Source organism: Amphiprion ocellaris, chromosome 12, assembly GCF_022539595.1.
Source record: "Amphiprion ocellaris isolate individual 3 ecotype Okinawa chromosome 12, ASM2253959v1, whole genome shotgun sequence".
NCBI lineage: Eukaryota > Metazoa > Chordata > Actinopteri > Pomacentridae > Amphiprion > Amphiprion ocellaris.
Window position 1 is genome coordinate 36,611,057 of NC_072777.1, and position 26,556 is coordinate 36,637,612.

The 26,556-nt window shown below is 37.9% G+C and overlaps 1 protein-coding gene across 1 annotated transcript; it reads right to left on the bottom strand.

Annotated features, from left to right (window-relative positions):
* Positions 1-122: 122 nt before the first annotated feature.
* adgrf3b (adhesion G protein-coupled receptor F3b) lies at positions 123-24,627 on the bottom strand. The gene is made up of 18 exons (XM_023269224.3): positions 24,474-24,627; positions 21,230-21,290; positions 20,940-20,952; positions 19,638-19,790; positions 18,998-19,150; positions 18,756-18,814; positions 18,603-18,661; positions 16,951-17,072; positions 11,863-12,093; positions 9,805-10,038; positions 9,526-9,666; positions 8,566-8,768; positions 6,836-7,021; positions 4,506-5,813; positions 3,071-3,112; positions 2,632-2,661; positions 2,476-2,549; positions 123-259 (listed from the first exon to the last, which is right to left on the bottom strand). Exons 2-17 carry the CDS (start codon positions 21,281-21,283, stop codon positions 2,484-2,486), a joined length of 3,054 nt encoding a protein of 1,017 aa, XP_023124992.1. The 5' UTR covers positions 21,284-21,290; positions 24,474-24,627; the 3' UTR covers positions 123-259; positions 2,476-2,483.
* Between the last annotated feature and the right edge of the window lie 1,929 nt (positions 24,628-26,556).

Below are 26,556 nucleotides of genomic sequence, written 5' to 3' on the forward strand. Positions count from 1 at the left end.
ATATTTGCACTTCACTGAAATTACAAATGAGGGAAAAATCAGCCTCTACTCCATTACTAAGACAATGATTTATATTTAAATGTGCTGTCAGGATCAACTCAGGATAATAATCTATAAATATCATCAAAGCTCTAATCGACATGTTACTTGGTTTTACTACAACCACCTCCACCGCTGTAAGAACTGTAGCTGAGATATGTTGTCTGGTACATGCATGTGGAGCTGCACATATATGAGCTGCTGTTTCCATCTCCACAGTCTGCAAAGTAGAAATGATTCATTAATTATAAACTCAGCAAACAATTGGATGTAACCTGGGATAGTTTGGTAAGACATTATAGTTTCTAAAACAGTGGCTGGAGATTTTTCTGTGTGACAAACTGAATGACATGACAGCAGAAAGTTCAAATGTTTAGAGTAAAACTGAAACCAAACAGCTGAAACTCTCATTTTATTACAAAGTCCCGACATTGTTCACTGCTGTAGCTGAATAAAGATCACTTTTTATTACTAAATAACTGATATATAATAAAAAAAGATTAATTCATGGTAGCAGCAGGAGTCTCAGGACGGCATTTTAAGTCTGACAGTGAAATATCTAAACATCTATTGAATGGAAAAGCATAAAATCTGAACGTCTCACAATAAATCTGGAGATATTCCAACTTTTCAGTACCACTCTGAGAATCCATTCCTGGTTTTTGAAAAATTGCAGGGTTCCAAAATGAAAGAAACTCGCTGCTAAATTCCCTGCTTCTGGAATTAAAAATACAATCAAATTTCCCAATCCTTTAACTGCACTGTAGATGATGATGAAACCATCGGTTTCCATTAGAACTGATCTGGTTCTTTAATATGAAGACATTAAATAGCAGAGAAACTTCAGATCTTTTAGGTTGACCTGTTGAATTTATTTGATCTGAAAATCTGCAGACGTTTTTCTGACCAGTAGTCAAGTTTTTCTGACTTGCACCTTTAAATTAATATAAATAATTAAAGTACCATTTCTGTTGCAGAAAAACATCCCATTTGCAAGCCTTTAATTATATGAAAGTGCTGCATAAGATAAAATAAGATAAGATAAGATAAAGTTCTTTATTTCTCCCCACTCCAGGGGAAATTTACATTGTTACAGCAGCTTTATTTACAATATATACAAGGGTGGCAAAATTTTTTAACAGAAAAAATAAAAATAAAAATAAAGTTTAAAAGTGCATCTGATGTGATTCAAGATTTCAAGACTGAAGATTCCTTTATGTCCATCATGTATTTGTGTAAAATCAAGCATGAAATTAGGTTTCTTCTTAACCCTCCTGTTGTCTTCATTTGCAGGTACCAAAAATGGTTTGTTTTGTTTACATATATATATATATATATACATATATACATATATATATATACATATATATATATATATATATATACATACATATATATATATATATATACATACATATATATATATATACATATATATATATATATATATTAAAAAAATATTTTCTTCAGAACATTGACAAAAAAAAATCAACCAAATCCAGTGAATTTCGCTGGATTTTGGTTGATTTTCATGTGACTGTTCTTGAGAAACATTTTTAACATTTGTTTTTTTTCCACCAAAAAATGTTCAAAGATTTCCCAAAAATGTTGAAAATGTGGACATCAGAAGTTTCACTGCAAAATTTTTTTTCACATTCACATTTTCAAACTTTAAAACGGGCCAATTTTGACCCGCAGGACGACACAAGGGTTAAACACTGATGTAAATGAATGAAGGTTCTTTCTTCATGCTGCTTGTCTCTGACGACTCCTCTAAGGTTTGTGGGTCTGCTGCACTAAAATGATGCTAAAAACGTGACTTCTAAGAAACTAATTTGAAATACTGTAGAAATACAGAATAGGGATGGAACCCTTCCAGCAGCTGATCTTGGTGAACCCAAACTTCTCATCAGGTCAATATTTTATTTGTTCCATATCTCACTTTCTGAACAAATGCATGCAAAACTCAGGAACTCCATCAGCCTCAGCTGTGCTTTGTATTTGGAGGTCATTTGGATAAATTTGCATACTGGCACTCTGAACAAGAAATCTCTTTATTGTATAAAATATGGGACCTGTGAAGCATCATTGTGCTGCCATAATAAACATGTTAGCAGCCAGCAGCTCAGTACAACATCACACTGTTGACTCCTGTCCCTGGATATGACTCTTACTTTCCTCTGTACGTCAAACACTCCACAGTGTGAACTTTATTAACGCGCTGATAAGGAAAGAAGCCTCTTTGGTTAACAAATGTTCACTACTGACAAACCCGTCACTGGGCTTTGAGTAATGTGAGGTTAGCAGGTTTAAAAACAGCTGCAGAAACCAGCAGCTTGTACAGACTAAATGCATGTTCAGCCTGGAATAAAAAGCTTTTTTTACGATGTGTGTGACTGGAAATGCAGACTCATAATGACATTATGTAGGACTGACCTGTGTCTTCATTTGTCTTTTGTGTTTGTAGTTGAAGTAAAATTCTTTGAGGTGTCGCCTCCTTTGGATTTTCCCTGCAGATGGACAGAAAGACTGATGATGCAGTTTTCATTCAGTTGTCATTTTATGGTTTAACCTGTGGATGGGTTTACTCACTGTTATGATCTTTATGAATTCTTCTCTGACCTGATAGAAAAACACAGATTCAGTAGACAATAAATAACACAGTGTTTTTATTGCTTTCCAATACTGATGAAAGGTTAATTTACTTTTGGCTTTTTTTGGACAAACGTTTACTCCAAAAACTCTTTCATGCCAAAGTGAAAATATATTTCTACAATGTAATGCCAATTAATTCAAAGTGCTAAATGTAAAGTAAGTGATTGCACTAATTATCCTCTTAAAGTCAGTATTCAGGTACTAGGCCCGTTGGAAGGACATTTCTGTAGGCGCTGTAGTTTGTGACATTTCTGGGCTCTGCTGCTTTTCTTTTCTTGGATGTTTTAAAGTATTTACCTTCTCAGGACCAGCTGACAGGTTTTCAGTACATCAGTGAACATACAGAGTCTGATATGTGATAAGATGGAAAACCTACCTTCTGCTCTGCAAAACATCCTGTAATCAAAAGGAAAAGTCCCTGCAAGAGAACAAACCAGACGTAACAGGTTTCAAACTGTTTCTATGTAGATTTAGGTGAAAAATGTAAAACTGAACACACTTTAAAAGCACAAGTCTTAAAAATTACATTCATAAACAAACTACATTAACTGTTTGTGTCTGAGGACAACAGTTCAAGAAGCACTCTGATCCATATAGAGGACAGTAAAGAATACAGTCATTAAATATGTGTAGCTGGGTATTACATTTTTAAAAATATACGTAAGAAACCTGGATTGAATTGTTCCTTTCCTTTGAGTGCGGAACCATACCTCAGCTTTACTGATGCTTCGTTGGATTACCAGATATAATTTCTGTACATTGACAGTGAGCCGTTAAAATTAGAGAAACCTGTAAATATTCTTTGATGTTTGCAGAAAAGTACGACACCACCAAGGGACAAATGCACAAATCAAGTAATGAGTTATTATTATTGGCCCAAGTGATAGAAAACAGTTTGGAGTTCTTCTTTTATGTACAGTCATTAAAACTTAGTATTTACACTCCTAAAAAAATTACAGAAATATGTGCAGCTGATTCAGAGATATCGTCTTTTTTATACTGTTGTTTGTTAAAATGATTCATGTGTTAGTTATGGGATGGCTGCAGAGATCTGGTGGAGTCGCTTCTCTTGAACTTTAGCAGACGACACACAAAAGGCTGTAAACAGTCCTTCAGACATTTGCAATAGGATTTAAGCAGTTTTAAAGTACAGGTAGAGAATGACTGCTAACTCAGTTTTAGGTCTACAACTCTCCATAATGACCGCTGATAAAAAGAGCCCACTAAGGCCACATCCACACAAATATGTTTTTAATTTTATACAGGATTTTAAAACATAACGTCAACCATTTTAGTTCCATTTCAGAATTAATCTCATTGCCCACTAACAGGCCTGAAATGAACCATTGGTAGATGAAGCTGATGTCTTTGTTTCCTTTTGAATAACCGTCACCTGACAGGAGTCAAATCATGAATCTACATGAAACGGTGATATCTGAACCACTGTTAAGGTCAAATCTCAAAGAGAACTTGGGTTTCTGCATCATTGTGTCTGAAAGTCTCCATTTCTGCTGTCTGGATTAAAATAGGGTCAGCAGCATTCAAAAAGTTTCAGTTTTAGTCCTGAAACGTTGGTATAGTGTGGATGCTAGTCGTGTACGTGGCGTCAGTTATGCATTTTAAAATAAAACGTGTCCGTGTGGATGTAGTCTAAGTTACACAGAGCGAGGGATTCTTAGATATAGATGAAATTTGGGAATAATTCCCTCATAAATCAGGCCTATAGTTGGCACCAGCAAAGACTCTGAGTTAAGGTACTGGAACTGATAATGGCAGTGAAACACTTGGGGTGTGGGCTGGTTTCAAATTACCTGGAAGGAATTGAGAATGGTGAAACTGTAGTTAGCCACCTCAAACATGGGGTTATCAGGCTCCAACATGAGCAGAAAGAAGCCGATAATCCACGTAACGCCAAAGATGGGCGTTAGAACAAGCACCACCTTCAGGATGCCTTTGGCCGTGTCCTTGTCGTCTGCCTTGCTGCTGTCTGGAACCGAGGACTTCACCAGAGTAACGATGACGACCACCATGGAGAAGAGATTCGTCATCATGATGGTTCCCACTGGGATGAGGAAAGCGTGCATGGAGCCCTCTAAAAGTCTTTCAAAAACTAGCCAGCATGTTTTCTTGTCATAGTAGGGCCTGTAGGTGTATTTGCAATAGATATAGCTGGACCCAACAATCAGGATTGGGACAACGTAGCCCAAGATGCTGGAGAGGAACATGAAGACTCGCTTCCTCAGCGGGTTGAACACGAAGATAAGCTGGTGGACGAGCATGACACTCATGCACAGCATCCAGGTGAACATCGCCAAGAAAAACAAGTGCTTACAAACGGTCAAAACGAAGCACACGGTGTCAGACAGAGACTCAGGCGAGGTGGAAGCCAGGAAACTGCAGTCGGCAAGCAAAAGGAAGACAGCGATGTTCACTATAGCTGTGTGGCGGAAATGTGAAAGGTTGCTCTTGACCACAGCCGACCACACTAGAAACTCAATGGTCAGAAAGAGCAGCAAGGAGAAGACGGACACACTGAGGCCCACAGTGGTGATGGTGTCCAGGGTCTCGGTGGAAATGTCGCCTTTGGCCATGAGGACAGAGAATGCCGTCAGGTGGTGGCACTCACACTGAATGTCTTCACCATCACTAGAGCGGACAAAGCATCCTTCGTCTGACCAGTCGCTCTTCTTGACATCCCAGAAGACACAGTGAAACTTTCTGTTTGACTTTTCCTTCTTAAACGGGAAGTCCAGTTTAATTTCTAATTTTGAATCGTTGTTGTTATTCAGCGTGACTGATAATAAAAGGTCGGTGTGCTCTGTTTTGCGGAAGGTGTTTTTCAATTTACCCATGAGATTCTTCATAGCCATGGTCTTCAGTATTCCGGTGGTCTTGTTCAGCGTCACCCCAATGTCAAATAAGGACACATTACAGTCCTTAGCAGCGCAGAATTTGATGTCTAAGTTCTCACTGATGAAATCACTGCTCTTGTTGACCTTGACATTCTTCACCAGATCTTCCATGGCTATGAGGTAATTTGATGACATGGAATAACGAACCGAATCGTTTACCCCGCTCCAAGTGTGGTTCAACATATTGCTTGCTGCATCGACCAAATCCTGAAACAGAATAAATAAAACCATGTGGTGAAACATTCAGTCCAGCAGCCCAAATCCAGCAGCACTCTCCAGCCTCATAGCATGACACTTTTCTCCAGCTGGTAGCCCAATGGGTCTGAAAATAAGTCCAGAGATCTTAGTTGGAGCATTTTCACACTCAGAAACTGCCTGAAATCAAGACAAATCTACCACTGATGCTATTAGCTGCCTGTGGATAATAGGGCTGCCACAAACGATGCGTCGACTAATCGCCTGAGCACGATACGTCATCAAAAGCGGAAGTGAGCGCGCAATGCAACAGAAATCACCGTCCGAGTGGAGCGCGGAACACGCATGGACATCCGCGCTGTATCGTGCATATATAGTATATGCATATATTATATATCCGCGCTGTATCGTGCATATATAGTATATGCATATATAATATATGCATATACTATATATGCACGATACAGCGCGGATGTCCATGCGTGTTCCGCGCTCCACTCGGACGGTGATTTCTGTTGCATTGCGCGCTCACTTCCGCTTTTGATGACGTATCGTGCTCAGGCGATTAGTCGACGCGTCGTTTGTGGCAGCCCTAGTGGATAAAAGCAGAAGATTTCTTCAACAGTTTGTGACAGCAGTGTCCAATATTGGAGGACATCGAGCTTCATGGAAACTTCATCCACATTTGGAGACAAAAATCCTCAGCTCAAGGTCTCACTAACTGATAGATAGATAGATCTATAGATAGATCTATAGATAGATAGATAGATAGATAGATAGATAGATAGATAGATAGATAGACTATAGATAGATTTCCTTCTTTGTGATGACTGTAAACATGAATTTTAATAGAACTCAGCTGTTTAAATAGTTTTAAGGCTCCAATTGAGTTCATGTTTCAGTAAAACCATCCTCATGACCAGTGAAAAGACGGTCCGCTGTGAACATGAACATTTTTAAGTTCCAAAGTTCCAAGTTGGACCTTGTGTTGAGAGTTGTATGTGTGAACCAATAGTAAAAGTGAAGAAGCTTACAGGTATGACTTCTTCTCCCAAGCGAATCCGTTTTGAAGCCTTGGACATCGTGTCCAGAACATTGATGGAAGCGCTAATGTCGGCTTCCACGTCGCTGGAATGAGGATCAACCGTAGAGCTGTTCTTCAGGCTTTCAAAGATGTTCAGAGCCACCTCCTGGGTCGCCCCCAGCCCTTTCAGGAAATTCTAGGGAAAGAAAGCATTAGAGTACAGAAGAGCACGAGTTAAAACGCTACACAAAACGCAGAACTCTAACTAGTTTTTTATATATATATATATATATATATATATATATATATATATATATATATATATATATATATATATATATATATTTATGTATGATAGGGTTCAATCAGCCATCGGGGGGGTTTCAACATATTGAGGTTCAAAGTTTAAATTCCAAGCAATTAACAGTTAGAATAAAATTCTCTTTTATAGTTAATAAACAGATAAAACAAGCAGTTTACAGACAGCACATGGTCACATTTTCACATTTTAAATGATGGAGATGAGTTGGACTAATTTCCTCTTTGAACTGCATGACTTTTGTGTGCGTTACATGAAGCGATGATTATTTGAAAAAAGTAGATCTTATGTTGTTTAAATTTAAAATCTATTAAGGACTCAAAGGGACCTATTGTAGAAGATATTTTGGCAAACTTCATTCATCTTATTGTGTTTACCACAGAGTTCTGACTGTGAACAACCAGGACATGTCAAAGTAAAGACAAACGGATGTAAAACTCTAAATAACTGAGAGTAGGAGGGAAATACCGGGACTCAAACACAGTTTAACCAGCAGGATGTCAGCCTTTGTATTTTAATCAGCATTATTTGATTGTTGGAGTAATTTATGGGTTAAAATCCACCCTGACATACAGAACTTTTACTAAATATAGAATTTGTTAGATTTGACTGTTTCTTTTCTGAGATCGTCTTAATATCATTTTCCATGATTACAGGTGTGATGTTAAACTCAAAGAAAAATGCAGATTGTGGTGTACTTCACTTTTTTTCTACAGCCAACTCTTTGAATTATCTTTTAAATACTAAAACTGCAGTGGAAAAAACACTTTCTAAAATATTTAGTGCAGTGTTTAGCAGTTTTTAAAACAAAAATTACCAACAATGATTGAAATCACACAAGAGTGTTAGTTAACACTTTAACCTTAAAAAAGACATAACGTCCAAAAAATCTGTTTTTTAAACAGAAACAAGCTCTTTTACAGTGTCTGAATACCAAATCACACTTTTTTATTTTTACTGTATTTAAATCAGGAAAGATATTATATATTTTATAAATATTTGAAAGAAAAATTCTGCACATTAAGGACTGAAAATTGGTAAATAATCTTTTAAACTGTTTTTTTTCCAGAATTACCCTGCTTGGTTAAATTACAGATAAAAACTAGTAAAATCAAAGAAAAGAAATAAAACAGACCATAACTGTAAAAATTTCAATAATCTACATTTTTATTAATACTAATTTGTTCTTTTAAAATATGTGAGCATAAAATTAAACTGAAATTAAATCAGATAAACTTCTCCTAAAACTCTGATGACAGAAGTGACCACATTAGCAGGAATGACAGACACATCTGTGCTTCCTGCTTCTGTCAACAGGTGAGGTGCTGTCACTGCCTCTGGGTCCTAGTGCCCTCCCCAAGAGACTGCAGTTTAAATAACTTGAAGCCTTTAGATTGTCTGAGAAGGAAAGCCACACTCACTTCAGCTGCATTCACAACTTTTATCAGCTGTTCGTTGACGCAGTTGAAGAACACGTCCTTCCAAACACGACCTTCACTACAAGTCCGGGACCTGTATCCGGTCCGGCCTTCAGGACACGACCGGTTCAGGACCGTCTCACCTGCTGGGGATACCGGCCACAAGTCTCCATCCACCACATCTTCTTGGCAAAATCCTTTTCCAGCTTGAGAGTAAAACACAAGGAGGAGACAAACACAGATGAATTCATATCTGGGACTAAAGTTTCCATCCACTGGTAAAGATCGTTGACTTCCATCAGTCCTAGAACTCTGAAATGATTAGAAGGAATCACTGAAACACATAAAAAACAATCATGAATTTGGTTCTTTCATAGATCTAGTACAGGTGCTCTGCAAATATCACAATATATATACACAAAAATATGTGAGAAGTATACGGAGAGTAGCTTTAATTATCAGCTGTCTGCTGCCAGTTGAACGGCTGATTTACAGAAAGTAAATGGAATAATGAGGGTTTCCTCCACATCCTTCAGGAAACCCTGTAATCAGTCAAAAGGTTGGATCTTTTTGGATGTTCCAACAAGACAATGACCCACAACACATCAGAATCAGACTAGCATGAAGGTTTTACACCGAAGTCCAGACAAACCCGCGGACTGTGATGAAGTCTGCATCAGAAATCCAACAACTTTAGTTTAACTGCACCAATTCTGTCAAAGATAAACCAGAAGACACGGCCAAAAGGAGATTTAACCAAATACTTCATTGCTGTGTGTATATTTTTTGACCCAGCAGATTTTTACAGAAATCCCTGAAATAAATCTTTGAAAGAACCAAAATGCAGGATTGTTTTTGTGACAAGGACTAAAGTGTTTAAATAATTCAGTTACAGGAATCATTGAAAACTCATGTAAATAACATCTAATTTAAAAAGGACAGAGTTTATAGAGAATGAACTACCGTAGATTACTGGAATATCCACTCTTGCGGTCTTTATTTGTCCCTTCGTGTTTTCAAAAGTGATGTTGACGTACTGTGGATTGGAGGTTTCCTGGCAGCTGACAGCAGCATTGAAGGTGTATTCCAGATGTTCGCCATTAGCTGCAACAGAACATGGATGTTAACTGGAAGCTGTTTTTACTGAATTCTGCAGAAATGCTATGGTTTTAAATCTGTAGTAGCATTAATCAGCTGTCGAGAGGCTGACAGGACAAAAGACTGACTGCAGGTTTTTCTTACTTTTGTTCTGCAGATCAGATTTCCGTTCACCGTTGAGGCTCCACCAAACTCTGTAGCTCTCGGTGCTTTTAGGGATGGAGGCCGTGACCTTCGTCTGGGGAGAAGGAGTTCCAGCACACTGCACGGTCAGAGGGTCAATCTTCAGGGTGACCACATCAGGAAGCAGCGCCACCTTCAGGCTGATCCTGGCGGTGTGGGCGATGGACCCAGTTAAAAACTCACACTGGTATGTTCCTGTAGGGAACAGAAAAGGAGAGGATCTGTTTCTAGAACACATGTCGGTTTAAAAAATACCAAGAAGAAAGTGATTGACCAAAACAGATTTAATAAAAAATAAAAATAATAAACTGAGCTGCTCTGGAGTCACGTGACAAAAGTTTTTGTGAGAGTTTTTTCCAGACTACAAACATTTTGTCTTTGGGCTTAACCCTCTGAACCCACAGAAGACGGTTAACTTCACTTAACCCTAACCCTGTGTTAAAATCACCAAAATGACTCCATTTATCACAGTTAGCAAAAATGCTCACATTTTATTGATATTTCATCACAATCACTTTATTCTACATGCCACATTCAAAAGTTTGCCAAAATTGATCATTTGCTCAAATCAGATTCTGTAAAAACCAAAACTTCTCTGCTCCTCAGCTGTTAGAGACTCGGCTGAACTGCAGGCAGTGTTTACAGCAAGCAGGTATGGAAATTAAACATGTAAACGGTGAAATATCCACCGTCTGTAGAGTCTCCAGGTTTTATCCAGAGCTGGGAACGCCTGCGGGCATTTGGAAAAAAGCTTAAACCCTGAGTTCTGACTTTGCTAAAATATATAAACAAAGAAAGTGAATTTAGTTTGGGGGAAGTTAACTTCCTCTGCTGACTGGAAAACATTATTTTCATTTATTCTGCAAACCCATTTAAACAAGTAGAAACTGTGTCACTCAGTTTGAAGCCAAACTAACATGATTTATTTATTTATCTTTATTTAACCAGGAAGAGCCCAGATTAGACATCATGAATGCTGAAGACCAGTATGAGAAGCTAAATAAATCATAAATAATAAATAAATATGTTCTGGAGGGGGCTGCACAGTGGCGTAGTGGTTAGCACTTTCGCCTTGCAGCAAGAAGGTCCCTGGTTCGCGTCCCAGCTTTCCCAGGATCTTTCTGCATGGAGTTTGCATGTTCTCCCTGTGCATGCGTGGGTTTTCTCCAGGTACTCCGGCTTCCTCCCACAGTCCAAAAATATGCTGAGGTTAATTGATTAATATCCTAAATTGCCCGTAGGAGTGAATGTGAGAGTGATTGTTTGTCTCTGTATGTAGCCCTGTGACAGACTGGTGACCTGTCTAGGGTGTCCCCTGCCTTCGCCCGAGTCAGCTGGGATAGACTCCAGCCCCCCCATGACCCTAGTGAGGATTAAGCGGTGTATAGATAATGGATGGATGGATGGATGTTCTGGAGGAGGCTGCACTACTGAAGAAAACAAAAGGATGGGACAGAAGTCATTCTCTCAGGAAAAGACTGGAACAGGAACTTTTTAGTGTGAAGATCCACTCCTGTATCACTCCCTACTACCCAGTATAAGTATGCTGTGCCTAATAAAGTGGTCAGTATGTGTGTACGCCTGTTTTAGATGCTATCAGTCCATCAAACAGCTGCTCCTCCACCTTCTAGTAGTCTCTGGTGGCTGTGAACTCATTTATTGGTGGAATAATAAAATAATCAACAGCTGGAGGTAGCATAAATAATCTCCCAGCGCTGAACATAGTGAGGTACAGACCTTCTAAATTATAAACAGAGAGCAGGAAACCCAACGATCCAAAGCTACCTTTGATTCCCTCAGCGATGGTGGAAGGAATAAAACCCAGAATAGGGAGGTGAAAACAGAACCAGGCTCAGGGAAGGTGTCCGTCTGCTTGGACTGATTGCTGGGAAAGTCAAAATTTATCAGGGTTCTTTCTGTTTATCAGTGATCTCATCTGAAGAGCCAATCAGAGTCCCTACTGACCTGATGTTTTAATAACCTCAGAACAAGCTCTCAGTGTGAAACCTCAACACTTGCCTTCCCAGATGCTCGTCAGTTTCTTGAGTGTTACAGAAATACAGGACTGGTATTCGGGTGTTGCACAGTTGAGGTTCTGCTGCACCACGCTGCCGTCATTGAGCTTGAAGTACTCGTTGGGTCGGCTCAGACTCCAGCTGGTGCCGTCCACTGCCTCATTCAGGAAACATTTCAGCTCCGGTTCAGACCGGTAGCACACCGTAGAGCTGGGGGCCTCCACGCTCACTATTCCTGTTAGAAAACACAGAAATATGCAGAAGGATGCCTTATGAAGAGGCTAGGAGCAGAGCTGCAGCCTCCATTAGAATTCCTCATCCATTTATTAGTCCAAGAGTAAAGAAGAAAGGAAACAGGTTTACTGCAGATCTCCATAGTTACTCAGCTATCTAAAAGTTTCATCTGCATCCAGATGTGGAAATTCCATGTTCAGCTCCAGGATCAAATCATCAAAATCATTTTTATCTTTTTATTTCTTTACTTTAAGGCTTAACAGGCAGCCAAATGTCAGATTTGTACTTTTATATCTACTACCTGAAACAGATTTAATGAGATTAATCCATCGTGAATCCACAGAAATACAGACAATGATCCAGATTCAAACAAAGCCTGGATTCTGTTATCTAATCTGATTTCAGATTCACATGTTTTTTTTGTTTTTTTTTTTTTGAACAACCTATTTCCAGGATTTGAATCAATCCAATAACAAGTGTAATCAGATTACTTCTGGATCGACCAGCTGCAGGAGATCAATGATTCACCGGTTTTAGGATGAACTCTTTTGCACATCACATATCAAATAGTAACTATGAGCTCATTGATGAGCTCTGAGTGGATAAAAATAATGTCATGTTTAATTATCCAGAGGCTAGAAAACACAGAAATCATCAGCTGTCACACAAATCACATTTGTGGATTATTTATACCAGGGCTATTCAATTAATTTTGAATCGGGGCCAGTTCATGAAACTGAGAAAAAATAAGGGGCCGGACAATATAAGTAATCACGGTAACAAAAAAAGAAATTACAACAACATACTGAAGAAATCAGTATGTTGTATTTTGTAACTGCTTGACAATGCACACTGTGATACAGTGACACACAAAGGCCCAAGGCATTGTTACATTAAAATTTTCAACAATGGTCAAAAATCTGGCCAGGTGAGCAATATCCCAGCCATATTAACAGACAATTAGAGAAATGCAATTAACTAACAGAAAACATGCACTGAATTGTACATAAGTGTACCAACACAATTTTACAGGTTGTTATCCTTTATATTTGAGATTGCTCTCATTTGAGCAACAGGCTACATCAAATTTATCTCCAACAACAACAACAAACATAACAAAGTGCATAGTGTGGTACAGAATAGAACTGCAACAACATAGCAGTGCCTGGTATTTGATCAAAGCAATGTATTTCAAACTGTAGCACTCAGTTCAGGTGAGCCAAATCAGTTGTTTGGAATTTAATTAACTAGCAAACAACTTCTTAGTGCACCAACAAATACAAAACAAAACTGCATATTATGCCTCTGAATAGAATTATAACATGCAAGATATTTTATCAAGGCAAAATGCTTCAAAGCACATTTAACAATAATCACTTAATCCATTTTAAGACAGAAAAATCACTGACTATCCCTTAGTTGGCCTCTTTACAATGCCAATGTTCAGCAGTTTGTCTGCTGTAGACAAAAGCACACAGACATCTGGTGAGAGCTTTTCACTACATTTTTTTCTTATCTGTCTATATTGAAATTGATTGAATTTATGAAATTGCATCAGACACCTCAATATTCAGTCCAGCTGAGCCATTCCACCTCAAGAAAAACAGTCAGTGGACAATATGAGTTGAATAACATGTTATTTGCATCATACTGTTCAAAAATCAATCCTCATTGCTTGCTTTACTGTTAACTTGCAAGCAGTTTGCCAAGATTTGCCATCTAATGAGAGAAATTGCTTTTTTTGACTTAGCAAGAGCAGTGAGGTCAGGTGTATAGGTTGTCAGGGCAATGTTTTACAGCTGCTGGTCAGTAAGGGATATGTGATTGTGAGTTTTAATGGCATTCATGTGTGAGAATGATGACTCACAAATGTACGTTGAACCAAACATTGTCAGGAGAAAAAGTGCAAGACCCCTTGAGTGTGGAAATTTCTCTCAGCTGACTTCACGGGTCCAGAATTTTTCAAAACCTGCCTGCTGCAATGACAGTCGCAAGTCATCTGACGACTGAATGTCAATGAGTGCCAGTTGTAAAGAACCCTCATCCAATGACGATACCAGCTCCTTTGCTTTCAATGCAAAGTCTGCTTCAGCATTCACACAGAAAGGGTCCTTCATAAATCTCAGAACTTCAGTGGAGATGCTGAAATCATCAAACCTACTGGCAAAGTTGTTTTTCAGAGTCAATAAGGCCTGACATCACCTCGGTAATTTGCAGGCCAGATTTCCTCAATGTGGGGAAGTGGAGCATCCTCCCAGGACAAAGATCAGCAGAGAAGAGTGAGATCTTTCTGTGAAAAGCATGAAGCTTCTCCATAAGCTCAGCAACGGTCTTATCTCTGCCCTGCAACTCCAGGTTTAGTTCATTTAAATGATGGAAAACGTCGCTCAGAAAACAAACAGCAGCATTAAACTTGTCGTTTTCCATCAGAGACAGAAATTTGCCAGCTTTTGTCAATTTTGAAGTCCGGAGAAACACCAGAACGTCCTCTCTTAGTTCACAAAAACACGTCAATGCGTTCCCTTTGCTAAGCCATCTAATGTCATTGTGAATGAGCAAATCATTATCTTCTGCAGACATGTCAGTCAACATTTTGCGGAGAAGGCGGTGCTGTAAACTGGTCCATGGTCTCTTTAAACTCACCACTGAGCTTTGCACACAGGAGGCTTTGGTGGATGAGGCAATGCAGAGCTCTCATCTGCAGAGCCGGCTGCCATCCTCGTTGCCATCCTCCGAGCCCTGCCTGCCATCCAGGGTCACCATCTGTCACCAGCATGTTGATGCGCATCAAATCCAAGTGGTTCTCCTCAAAGAACGAAATAATTTGGGGAAAAGAATCTCACCAGTAGTGTGCCCCTCCGTAGGAATTAGTCCAAGCGGATCCTCGCCAAAAAGTTCCCCATCAAAAAATCGCACATAGAGGCCCAGCTGTGCAACGTTACTGTTTTCTGTCCACTCGTCCACGTCCAAAGACATCACCTCAGCTTTCCTCAGCTTGTCCAAAAGCGTCTCGAAAACGTCCAACGCAAGGGACTCCACTCTCCTCATATTTGACGTGTTGGATATTGGAATTTGCTTGATGGAATCAATAATGCTAACTCGCGTTTTCTCATCAGGTAGCACCTCTTCAATGGATGCTAGCTTACACTCCTTGATGGTCTCTGAGTCTGTAAACGGCTTTTTCTTTTTAATCAGTATCCATGCGACTCGTAAGGATGCCACCGTTGCTCTCTCTTTATCCGTACAGGCTCGAAACAAAATGCGACGTCTTTGCTCCTAACAAAATGTGAGGCCCGATAGCTGGTACCTCCTAGCAGCAGAGCCGGTTGGAAAGTAGCATCAAAGTTAGCATGCGTTGTCGAAAAATGCGTCTCAAATTTTATTCTTTACACACGGCGACACACTCGTTGCAGATTAAACATACCGGATTCTTTTCCACAGCAATAAACGCGTATTTTTCTGTCCATTCATTGTTGAACTGCCTGTTCTCTGAATCAACTTTTCTTTTTTTTTAAAGGTAGAGAGAGACGTCTCGTCTTCTTAGCACGGCTACAGAGAAACCAGTCAGAAGGTCAGAGTGCAGCACAGAGGCCGGATGGACAGCTTTCATTGGTCATGTGTTGTCCCTCAGAATATATGTCCGGCCAAAACATGTAGTTGTTTCACCAGTTTGGCACCATGGTTTAAAGGGGTGCATATGACGAGAGAATGTACAATTAGCCGGTTACACGCTGTATGAGACTAATAATAATAATATTTACACTGCATTCCGAGGGCCGGTAAAAAATTACCCAGGGGTCGCCAATTGAATAGCCCTGATTTATACCTTCTACATTTAAAAGATTCTGGACAATCAATTTTTTTCTACAGATGCAAGAATCTGTGCAACATCAATATTTTATTGATATGGAATAATTAATTATATTCTCTGCATTCTGAGGAATCTGTAACACATCAGTAACACTTCCATACTTTTCTGTTTTTTTTATCCTCACCGTGGAATCAATAAAGGCTCATCTCATCTCATCTCATCATATCTCATCTCATTTCATCATATCTCATCTCATTTCATCATATCTCATCTCATCTCATCATATCTCATCTCATTTCATCATATCTCATCTCATCTCATCTCATCTCATATCTATCTTGTGACTTCTAAAGACCATTTGAGACTTTTAGTCATTTTTCAGGGTCAGTAACAAAAATAATGATTCTTACAATAATAAAATCAGACAACACATTGGATTTTTCTCTCTCTGGTGTTTTTGATGAGAAAATGGAAAATTTGAATATTTTCTGAAATGACACCTTGTGAAGGAATAATTTCTGTTTAGTGGAGCGGTTAACACCTCATAGTCAATAATATAAGAATTATAAAGAAGAAATAAGAGACGATGCACTGCTTTCTGTAGGAAGCCAAAAAGGAAAGTAAAATATATTTTAAAAGCATATTAAACTATCAGCTGTGCAAAAAATCTTCACTTTAAAAGAAACTAAAGCTGTCAGATGAATGCAGGGAAATAAAAACACAACATTTCCTTCTGAAATGGAGAGGAACTATAATTTAACAGAACATGGAAATACTCCAGTAAAGTCGCTGAAAACTAAACATAAAAACAACTTTGCTGTTCTGAGTTCTCTTACGTGATAAAATTTACTTTAAATCTCATCATTTTGCTCGACTGACGTGACTTTTTAAAAAGTTTGTTCTTTATAATGTCTTGTTTTTTTGCACAGCCTTGAGAAACATTCACTCTACAGACTGTATAAGCCTGGGACAAATAAAAACTCTAGAATCTTTACTGTAAATCTGTGCCCAGATCCATGAGGATAAACAGCAACACTTTTTACTAACCTTGTGTGTCGACAATCATTTTTGCTTGGAGATTGCCTTCCAGTGCATTCACTACTTCCTGAAGTCTAGCGGTGCTAAATAACACACTGACAGCTGCCTCAAATTCAACAATGGAGCTGGATCTGGAGAGGATGAAGGGAAAATAAATGGTTACAGACAGAGTAAGTGGTTGGTTGACAGCATAGCTACATGGAAAGCTGCTATTCTTTCAAATGGCATCATTTAAAAATGTGAAAACATCTGATAGCTTTTCTGCTATCCACTGTACAAAATGGTCGGGAAAATGGGTGAACAAATCAACAGGATTACATTAGGTCCAAAAACAGCAGGTCAGAGAGTTTACCAGTAAATCTGGAATCACTGTAAATCACGTTATTCACCCGAGAAATGTCAGTTTTCCTGCTGCTTTGTTGGATTCAAATTCGTCTAATGAGCTATTAAACAAATCAGTGAACACTACATCAGCTGCCTGCTGATGATCACATGATTGTGATCCTACTACAAATCCACCACTGAGGACTTATCAGGACTTATCCATCAGAAATGGTACAAGGACTGAGCGGCCTTGGAGGAGGACCAAGCTCTGAGTGCTTTTCTAGTTAGAATTAGTTCTTTATGATGAAAAAAACCAAACAAAACAACCATAACTCACAGCAAGTGTCCACCATGTCCATGTTAAAAAACTACAAAAAGATAGAGACTCTGGAACAATGCATTCTGGGAAGTCTGTCTTGTTTCCTTTAAGCTCAGTTTAGTTTGAGTTTAGTCTCAGCTGTTAAGAGAACGTGTTTCAGCTCTAAACTGGTCTTAAAATAAAAAAGGAAATTTTAAGTTACATTAACTAGAAATTAGCTAAACTCATAAACTTACATTAAGTCAACTCCATTATGTTTTATGTGGTTCTTTTTTTTAATAATCTCACTTTAATGTCTTTCATTTCAAATCAGGTGGATTCACATAAGATTCTTAACTAAACAGAAATATTGTACGATCATTGAATATTACTGATCCCCCGTCTTAAAAATAAACTTGTCAGTATTATCACAAAAATGTACTTTAAGTATGACAAATAAAAATAAATAAATACAGAAAAATACCAACGATGACTGCCATATTATATTATATTATATTATATTATATTATATTATATTATATTATATTATATTATATTATATTATATTATATTATATTATATTATATTATATTATATTATATTATATTATATTATATTATATTATATTATATTAAGTGTTGGGTAGATCAATAGATCAATTTCTTTCCAAAAATATGTATTTTATAAGCAATCTCTAGGTTTGTTTTGCATATCTTAATTTGTAAAGTAACTCCAGCTGTCAGATAATGATTAAAACATAAAAGTGCATTGTTTCCTTCCGAAATGCAGTAGAAGAATTAAGGGAAATGAAAAGATTGAAATAAAGTCCAAGCACCTCAGACTTGTACCTAAATGATGTATATGATCAAATGAACCACTGGGTTTAGTTGTGGTTTAAACTCATTAGTAGATTTTAAGTTCACACCTAAAGTCTTTGATTTTTTAAAACTCCATTAGATTCTTCAGATCACATCTGATTAAGCAAAGCAAGCAAAACAAAACATGAAATGATGAGACAAATAAAATCTTTGTAAAGTACCTGTGACCGGTTATGTTGACGTACTGCAGACCATTCAGGTTTTCAAATCCCTGCTGAAGCTTTAAAGAGAAAGAGCATGAGATCATTCATATTTCCTGATGTGAAGCTGTAATGGTTTCCAGGAGTACAGTAGAACAGATATTAAAGATCTACCGTTTCTGTGCTGTCATCCACCCAGGGGTTGGTATGCTCCACTGAACCGTTCAGAAAAACTGCATGGATGGAAAAGTTAGTTCTCACATCAACAACAAACAACAAATAAAGACTGAGGTAATAAACTAACAACAAGAGTTTTTATGCATCAGCTAAAGAAAAAACAGTTTCAGATTGCAGTGAGCCTTTTTCCACTAATTTACCAAGTAATACAGTAAACTACGATCAGGTGATGCTGTTACTTGTGACTTTGGCGACGCAGAGCGGAATGACGTGGGAAACGTTGGCCGTGCACGTGGTCTCACGGCAGCAGTTGTAGTTGTAGCACACGGTGTTGCTCCAAACGTAGCCGGTGGAGCAGTTACAGGAGGTCTCATCGCCAATAAGAACACACTCTGGACAGAGAAGTTACACCACAAACATCCTTTTGTTTCGTTTTTCAGTCTCATCTCAGCTCTTCTGGTTTCTATTTAATATGACTGAAACACAGTCAGACCAGTTATTCCAGTGGTAGATTCTGACTGCTGCTTACAAATACATTCCCTTTGACCTTTGGTGGAGGATTACTTTCATGTGCATGTTAAATCAGTACAACTCACTCACAGTCCTTTCTGTTGGATTTACTAAAACCTGTATATTTTATATATATATATATATATATATATATATATATATATATATATATATATATATATATATATATAGATAGATAGATATATATAGATAGATATATATACATTCTATAACACAGCTCAGACTTTGATTGTTGCTTTAAGGTCCTCGCTGCATGGTAAACTCTATTGCATGGGTTTTGGCTTAAAGCTTTCATGAAGAACCATTTGGAATAATAACCCAGAAAGATGAAGTGCTCCAGAAATGTACCTGCCATCAACTCGCTGCTGGCCAGGTTCACGCTGTAGACATCGCCTTTGCTGTCGTTCACTTGGAGGGTGACTGTTGAGTTGAGAATGGACAGGACTGTCTGGGCCTCCAGCGTGATGTTACTCTCCACCACCAACTCCGCCAAGTAGACATCTTCAACAGCAACATGGGACATTTTTATCTTATGTTTTTGCATTTTTGGCAACTTATTTTGAGGTAAACAGCAAGTTAATGTCTACAACAGCACACTGGCTGTTGTTAAGAGGAAATAAAGTAACTCTGAAGTTAGCTTACATTACTGATGCGAGATTACCTGATTTCAGCTGAAAATATTTGTTCTGACATAATGTAACGCAATACGCAAATCTAAGCTTCAAGCTGTGATATTCAATAATATAACTTACTACATTTGACAAGGATCAGTCATTTGCACCAGATTCTGTAAGAAATTAAAAATTCTGCACTTCCTGACAGAACCGTGAAGCATCTAGTGACTCATTTACAACCAACAGAAATTCGGGAGCTTCTCAGCTGAACTGCAGGATGTGTTTACACAAAGCTGACAGGAGAAAGTATGGAGACAAACCGAAGATGTTCCTGTGGACACTTGGAAAAATGCCAAGCATGCTGTGTCTAACTTTATTTCATTTAATGTTTTTAAACTTCTGTCAATTAAATATCAAAGGAATTTAACTTTTTTATGGCATTAGTCCTACTGTGCACATTTTTTTCTCCACATGTGGGCATGGTTGTGTTGTGTCCATAATGGTGCAGGTCTTTATATTAGGAAACGACCAGGAACTTGTTCAGGTGCAGAGGGTTAATCTACATATCTTTACAGAATATTTAACAAGCTCGTGTTCTGTACAATTGTGCGACTAGCTGATGATACTAACCATGACATAGCGTTAACCTACTTGCTGGTTTTGCCAACAACAGTCAGTCACAAAAGCTCCCAGACCTTCTCTTTTTACATATATAATATAATAGGAATGTATAACAGTCACAATAAGGATCATAACTGACAGCAGCTTCCTCCATGATGGATTCTTCGAGGTTGGCACTGTAAAGTCTGGGTTTCTTATTTGTTGACGGTGTGCATTTGTAGGTCTAAAATTTAAATTTTTTGTCTAGATTTACTTTGCCTCCTTTAATAAATCCAGAAATTGCAACGGTTCCATTAGAACAAATGATTAGAAATGACATCAAAATAGATCATTTTAAATGCTGAAGTAACAAGGCCTTAAATCCTGCTGCTGTTAGTGGAAATTTTCTTCATAACACTTTGATCAAGTGACTTACTTCCTGCCAGGACCTGCAAAGGCAAAAACAAGCAAGAGTCAAGAGTCAAGACTGTAATTCCATCTTAATCCAAATGTACAGATTTAGTCTGTCAAAAAACATGGATTTACTGCACAAAGACAGCTGATTGAAAAAAAAAAAAAACAGGTTATATGCATGTTACACAGTAAACAGTGTACATTATTATAGAATAAAATATAAGCAAAAATCAAAATTAGAAATGTAAACATGACTCTGTTGGTTTGAAACCTCAGTAAAAATATAAAAGATCAAAATGTGATGGTCTCTACCTGATAGTGCAAGAACACAGCTCCACTCAGAAAAATTAAAACTTTGAACAGCATTGTCGCTCTGGTGAAAAAACATACAGGAGTAGAATCAGTTAATGAATATAAAGACTTAGAAGACACAACACTCACAGACATACCAACATAGACACTGCATGCAATCACAAACACTCAAACCCTCAAAACTCATGAAGAATTGTCAGAGATTTCCCATAATGTTGGCACATATGCAGACGACAGCACGCTCTTCATATAAAACTGGCAGCATTTCTTATTGACACTTTTCTAGTACTAAATTCAATTCAATTCAATTAAAATTTATTTATATAGCGCCAATTACAGTCAAATTGTCTCGAGACGCTTTACAAAACCCATATGCCTAAAGTCCTGCAGTCACCTGATCTGCTGCAAAACTACAAACACACATATCTTAAAGATCTGCATATCGTTTAGTCATTCTTTGACCTGCAAACTACTGACAAGATTATCACAAAATTTGACAAGAATATTCTGAGTCCTTTAAGGATGATTCCTAATAATTTTAGATCAGACCAAATTTCCTCGTGGTGCATCACAAGCAGAGGTGTAGTGGAGAGGATAAAATGGTTTTCATTTGCCTTAAATATACAAACAGTATTTGGGAACTTTGCCTTCACAAATAGACAGTGGAGCCAGTGAGCCGGCATTCCTTCAGCTAGGCAAATGTGGAAACAAATGGGCTTTTCTCTGTCCTCAAGACAAAAAGGTTTCTGATTGAGAGGTATGGACAAACAACACAGAGGTTCGCCAATAAAAAGACACTACAATAAACTGAAAACTGGACAGGTTACTATATGCACCAACTATCAGGACCATTTCTTCTTCTTCCATTTCTTCTAATAGCCAATTTCTGTGCTCCATCAAGCTTCCTTTACTCTTTGCAAACTTCAAAGTAGAATGTTCATCTCTTTAAGTGCAAAATGCTTCACTATGTTTATGATCTGCTTGGTTACCGTGCCCGTCTGCTATGGGGTTCTTGGGTGTGACTTTATCAGATCTTTTTCCTGAAAAACTGCTATCTGTTGAAAAGGCTGAGGAGAGGTTGAAGTAGAATTATAGAAGTAAATGTGTAAAACTAAAATACTGAGCTGAAAGATAGTAAAACATGTAGCTGAGCAGTGGAACTGCAAAGTTTGGTAAGAAGTTTGTGCGAGTTCATCTTTATGCACAACTTGTTTTTATCATTGTTAGTATAAAAATAGATCAGAACAGTTTGAAAACTCATTTCTGACCTTGATAATATCTGTTTCAAAACATTCAACATACAATCCTTTAAAAGCAGCAAATTCTTATTTTTAATAAGCTGGAACAAATATTTGTCACTTTTCTTAAAAAAAGACTTACAATGATAAATGAACTCTCTTTGCTCAAATAATCAATGAACAGTTTCAACATGAACAAACTAATATAAATTATTCATGTTTCAGCACACAACATTATAAAACAAACAAAAATCTAAATTTTCAAATATAACCAAATTATATGCTCAAAGTCTAAAAATTAATAAAGCAATGCTTCACCTGTAGTGTTGAAATCACAGTCAGTGGATAAGAAAAATATTCATGACGTTTCTTTATTCAGAACAGATTCAAACCTTGGAAACTCAGAAACTGAGCAATAATCAGCTGATATTAAGCTGAACTGTAGGCCTGGGATTTGAAGCTCCCAAAGCAGGACACTTCAAAAACTTCTCAGAAGGGCAAAGGCCCCAAGATATGGGGTACTTTACAATCTGGTCAAACATCTGTGAAATGTACTGCAACAAACCAACAACCTGCAGAATCCAAAGGATCTGCTGCCAGCATACTCGTGGAAAATATTCAACAACACCCTCAGAGTCCTGGCAGTTCAGATCTAATTTTATGACTGATAGCATATTTTTCTACAGTGTTCTTGTCTGGTTCTGTGTTGGATGCTTCTGTCAGTCTCTTCTGCTGTAATCTGCATAAATACACACGGAACTGTTACAAAGAGAATGACTTTTACAAACCCTTTACAATCAAATGCACGTCATCCGTGACTGTAATCCTGTAATTTTATTTGATTTGTTATAAACTGTCTCAACATCAGCTGGTCTATGTTTATCTGTAAGTCTTATCTGAAGCTTTCTTATCGGCAACTGTCTGTTTAGTCAAATTCATAGGAAGCTTGTATTTAGCTGGCCAGACTGGTTTGCATCGTTTTGCATTTAGGTTATGAATACAAACGATGAGGTGGTGGTTTCCACTGACTGTTCTCTCCTAAATTGTACACATGGTCTGCTCAAAATCCTGCTCATGTGGTGGACTTCATGCCCACATCATTTTCTTGTTACATTGTGGTTCTTTAAAACAGGTCCACCTGTTTTAAATCTAAAGACCATGCATCATTTAGTACAACAATCTGCTGTCATTCAGTCGTACTTTGAACTAGGTAGAGAAAACTCTTCTACAAGCTCCTGCCCAACATTTTAAAAGCATGAAAAAATCATTTGTTTCTCTTCTCTGATTCTTCACAGCCAGTTGCTTATTCATAAATGATGCATTCCACCTTAATGATAAATGATAACAGTCTGTTAGCTGCTTGTTCTTTGACCCTTTGAGAGATGCAGTTCTGTTTAACAGATAGTGATTGCAGTGAATTTCTTAACATACCGAGTCACTTGGATTTGGATATACACTGTAAAAAATACAGCAAAATCTAAATATTTAATAAAATAAAATTTCAATTCTTTAAGAAAATTAAATTTTTCAAAAAGACATTCACAAATTCAGCATCATTTAACAAATACTGCCACTGAATTTATTAGAATAACTGCAAAATTCAAGTTTAATACTGTATGAGACACAATTAGTAAGAATTAACAGAAAAGGGTATTGGTTCTGTAATTTTGCATATATTTGTTTGTTAAATAATAGATATCTTGTGTTTTTTCAGTTTTTTTGTAGGTAATTTCATTGTTGACACAACTAAATATCATTCATTAAACTTTGAAAAGTGAAAAAATACACAAGATCTTTTGTGAAATTATGGATATAAATGGATTTTAATTGTGGAAAATTGCATAGAACTGTATGCGATGTGTATTTTTCATTAATTTATTGTATTTTTTTGCACCCCAGCAGCATATGTATAAAGATATAGTTCTGTGTAGTACTAAACTGTCATGTCTGTTCAGGTATAACTTCTTTCATAAACTAAAAAAGAATACATTCATAAATGTTCCTACCTTGTCGTTAGACTTGCGCTGCACAGACAAAAGAGGTCGTTAACTTGTCAGCTTTGCAGAACAGGAATCTGACAGTTCCCCATATCTACCAGAGGCTCCTCAGAGCTGGAGGTAAATGAACACATCTGCTTCAAACACCGGGTTAGGCTGGACAGGGAGTGTGTTTGGGTGGGCGGGTAGGGGTGTTACAGGACACACAGATGTTCCGGCTTTGTGTTGATGCACTATTTGCATTGATGGCATGGCTCCATATCAGCTGTATTCGTCAGCATACGTGCAGAGCCTTTCAGCTTTCCATGAATATTTGTCTACCAAATCATACATTCTCCTTCAGGAGGTCACAGAGCTGCAGAAACCAGCTCAGAGCCTTGTGATGCTTCATGCTGATGACGATAGTGATGAAGCTGCCCTTTGCTGTTTAAGATTATGTAGCTGTGATCATTTCAGAGATGGAAACACCAACAACTTTGCAATCATGTGCAACACACAAATCCAGATGATCAGAGGTGGAAAGCATATTTACCCTACTGCTGTACTTGCACTTTACTTGAACATTATAATTTCACTCCTCTACATTTCAGGGGGAAATTATTAACTTTTAACTGCACTACGTGTATCTGGCAGTTAAAGTTACTAATGACTCCAAAATGCTATAATCAGAAAACAAAGAGCTTATAAAAGGAATTAAAGGCAGTATTGTAAGTAGCATTAGCTCTACTGCTGCTAGCTACATCACTACACGCCCACAGTATAGCACAGAATAATACAACATCAGTGGAACCCTTCCACCTTTATATTAAAGGTAAGGCCAGCAATTCTGGATAAAGACTGTAATCGACAATGGACGTTAAACGGATGTCTGTTGTCTTAGAGTTTGCCGGAATGCATGTGGGAGATTCTGAAGTCAATTTAAAAAAGGATCTTTGGTCTGATGAAACAAAACTGATCTGTTTGGCTGACACCTATCACTGCACAACACCACAAACCCACCATCCCCGCTGTGAAGCATGGTGGCGACAGCATCATGATGTAGGAATGCCCTGGAAGGTTTGTGAAGGTAGAGGGGAATTTAAAAGCAGTAAAGTGAAATTTTGGAGGACAACCTGATGCAGTCTGCAAAAGAGCTGCAACCTGGGAGAAGATTTGTTTTCCAGCAACAAAGCCCTGAAGCATCCAACCGAAACTACACAGAAATGCTTTAAAGACAGCAAGGTGAATGTTCTGGAGTGGACAAATTACAGGCCAGACCGCAATCCAACTGAGAGTTTGTGGTAGGACTTGATGGCTGTTCACTCATGATCCTGACCGTTTTGGAACAATGAGCAACAATGAGGTCAAACTGCAGTGTCCAGATGTTCTGTTTGAGACTTAAATGTGCATCTATTTTGATACAGAATTTATTGACAAAAAGTGTATTAAATTAGAATAATATAGCTTTCACATAGCTAATGTTTTGAAGTAAGGCAGATACTTCTTGAACCTCACTGACTGTTGGGTTGTTGCAGAAACAAACTACTCCCACAACCTTTCAGTGAATGCATAGTAAACTACTGCAGGCTTTGGGGGAACCGTCTGGACCAAGCTGGCCACAAAAGCAAAGTCCCCAAACTCTCCTCTTTGCATTTTCTTATGACTCCTTGCTCATTTACATGTCTGAGCCCAAGTCTAGAACCTACGCAGTCACAGAGGAAGATGGCTGCCGATAGTGGATTCAGCTCCATATGTTCTGTCAAAAGTAACCAGAGCTATCATCACCCCTCTCTATTCGTTTCCCTTTATTTTAGGATAGCTGGCTAACACATATTTGGTATTTACATCACAGCAAAGATGATGAAATGATCTTTGCACAACTTGAACTCTGTTACAAGAAAGAGTGTCTATAAGTATAGTTAGAAATGTAAGTAGACCTGTAACAAAACTCTTCAGACATTTTAGAGACATCAAAACATTAAAAGCATGAATATGCCCACTGAAGGAATAATGCCAACTGATTTTTAAATTTGTTATTAGTGAATTCTGAAAAATTTAAAACAGAGACAGCGACTGATTACCTTCAGGCATGACTTCATTTAGTGTGACAGTT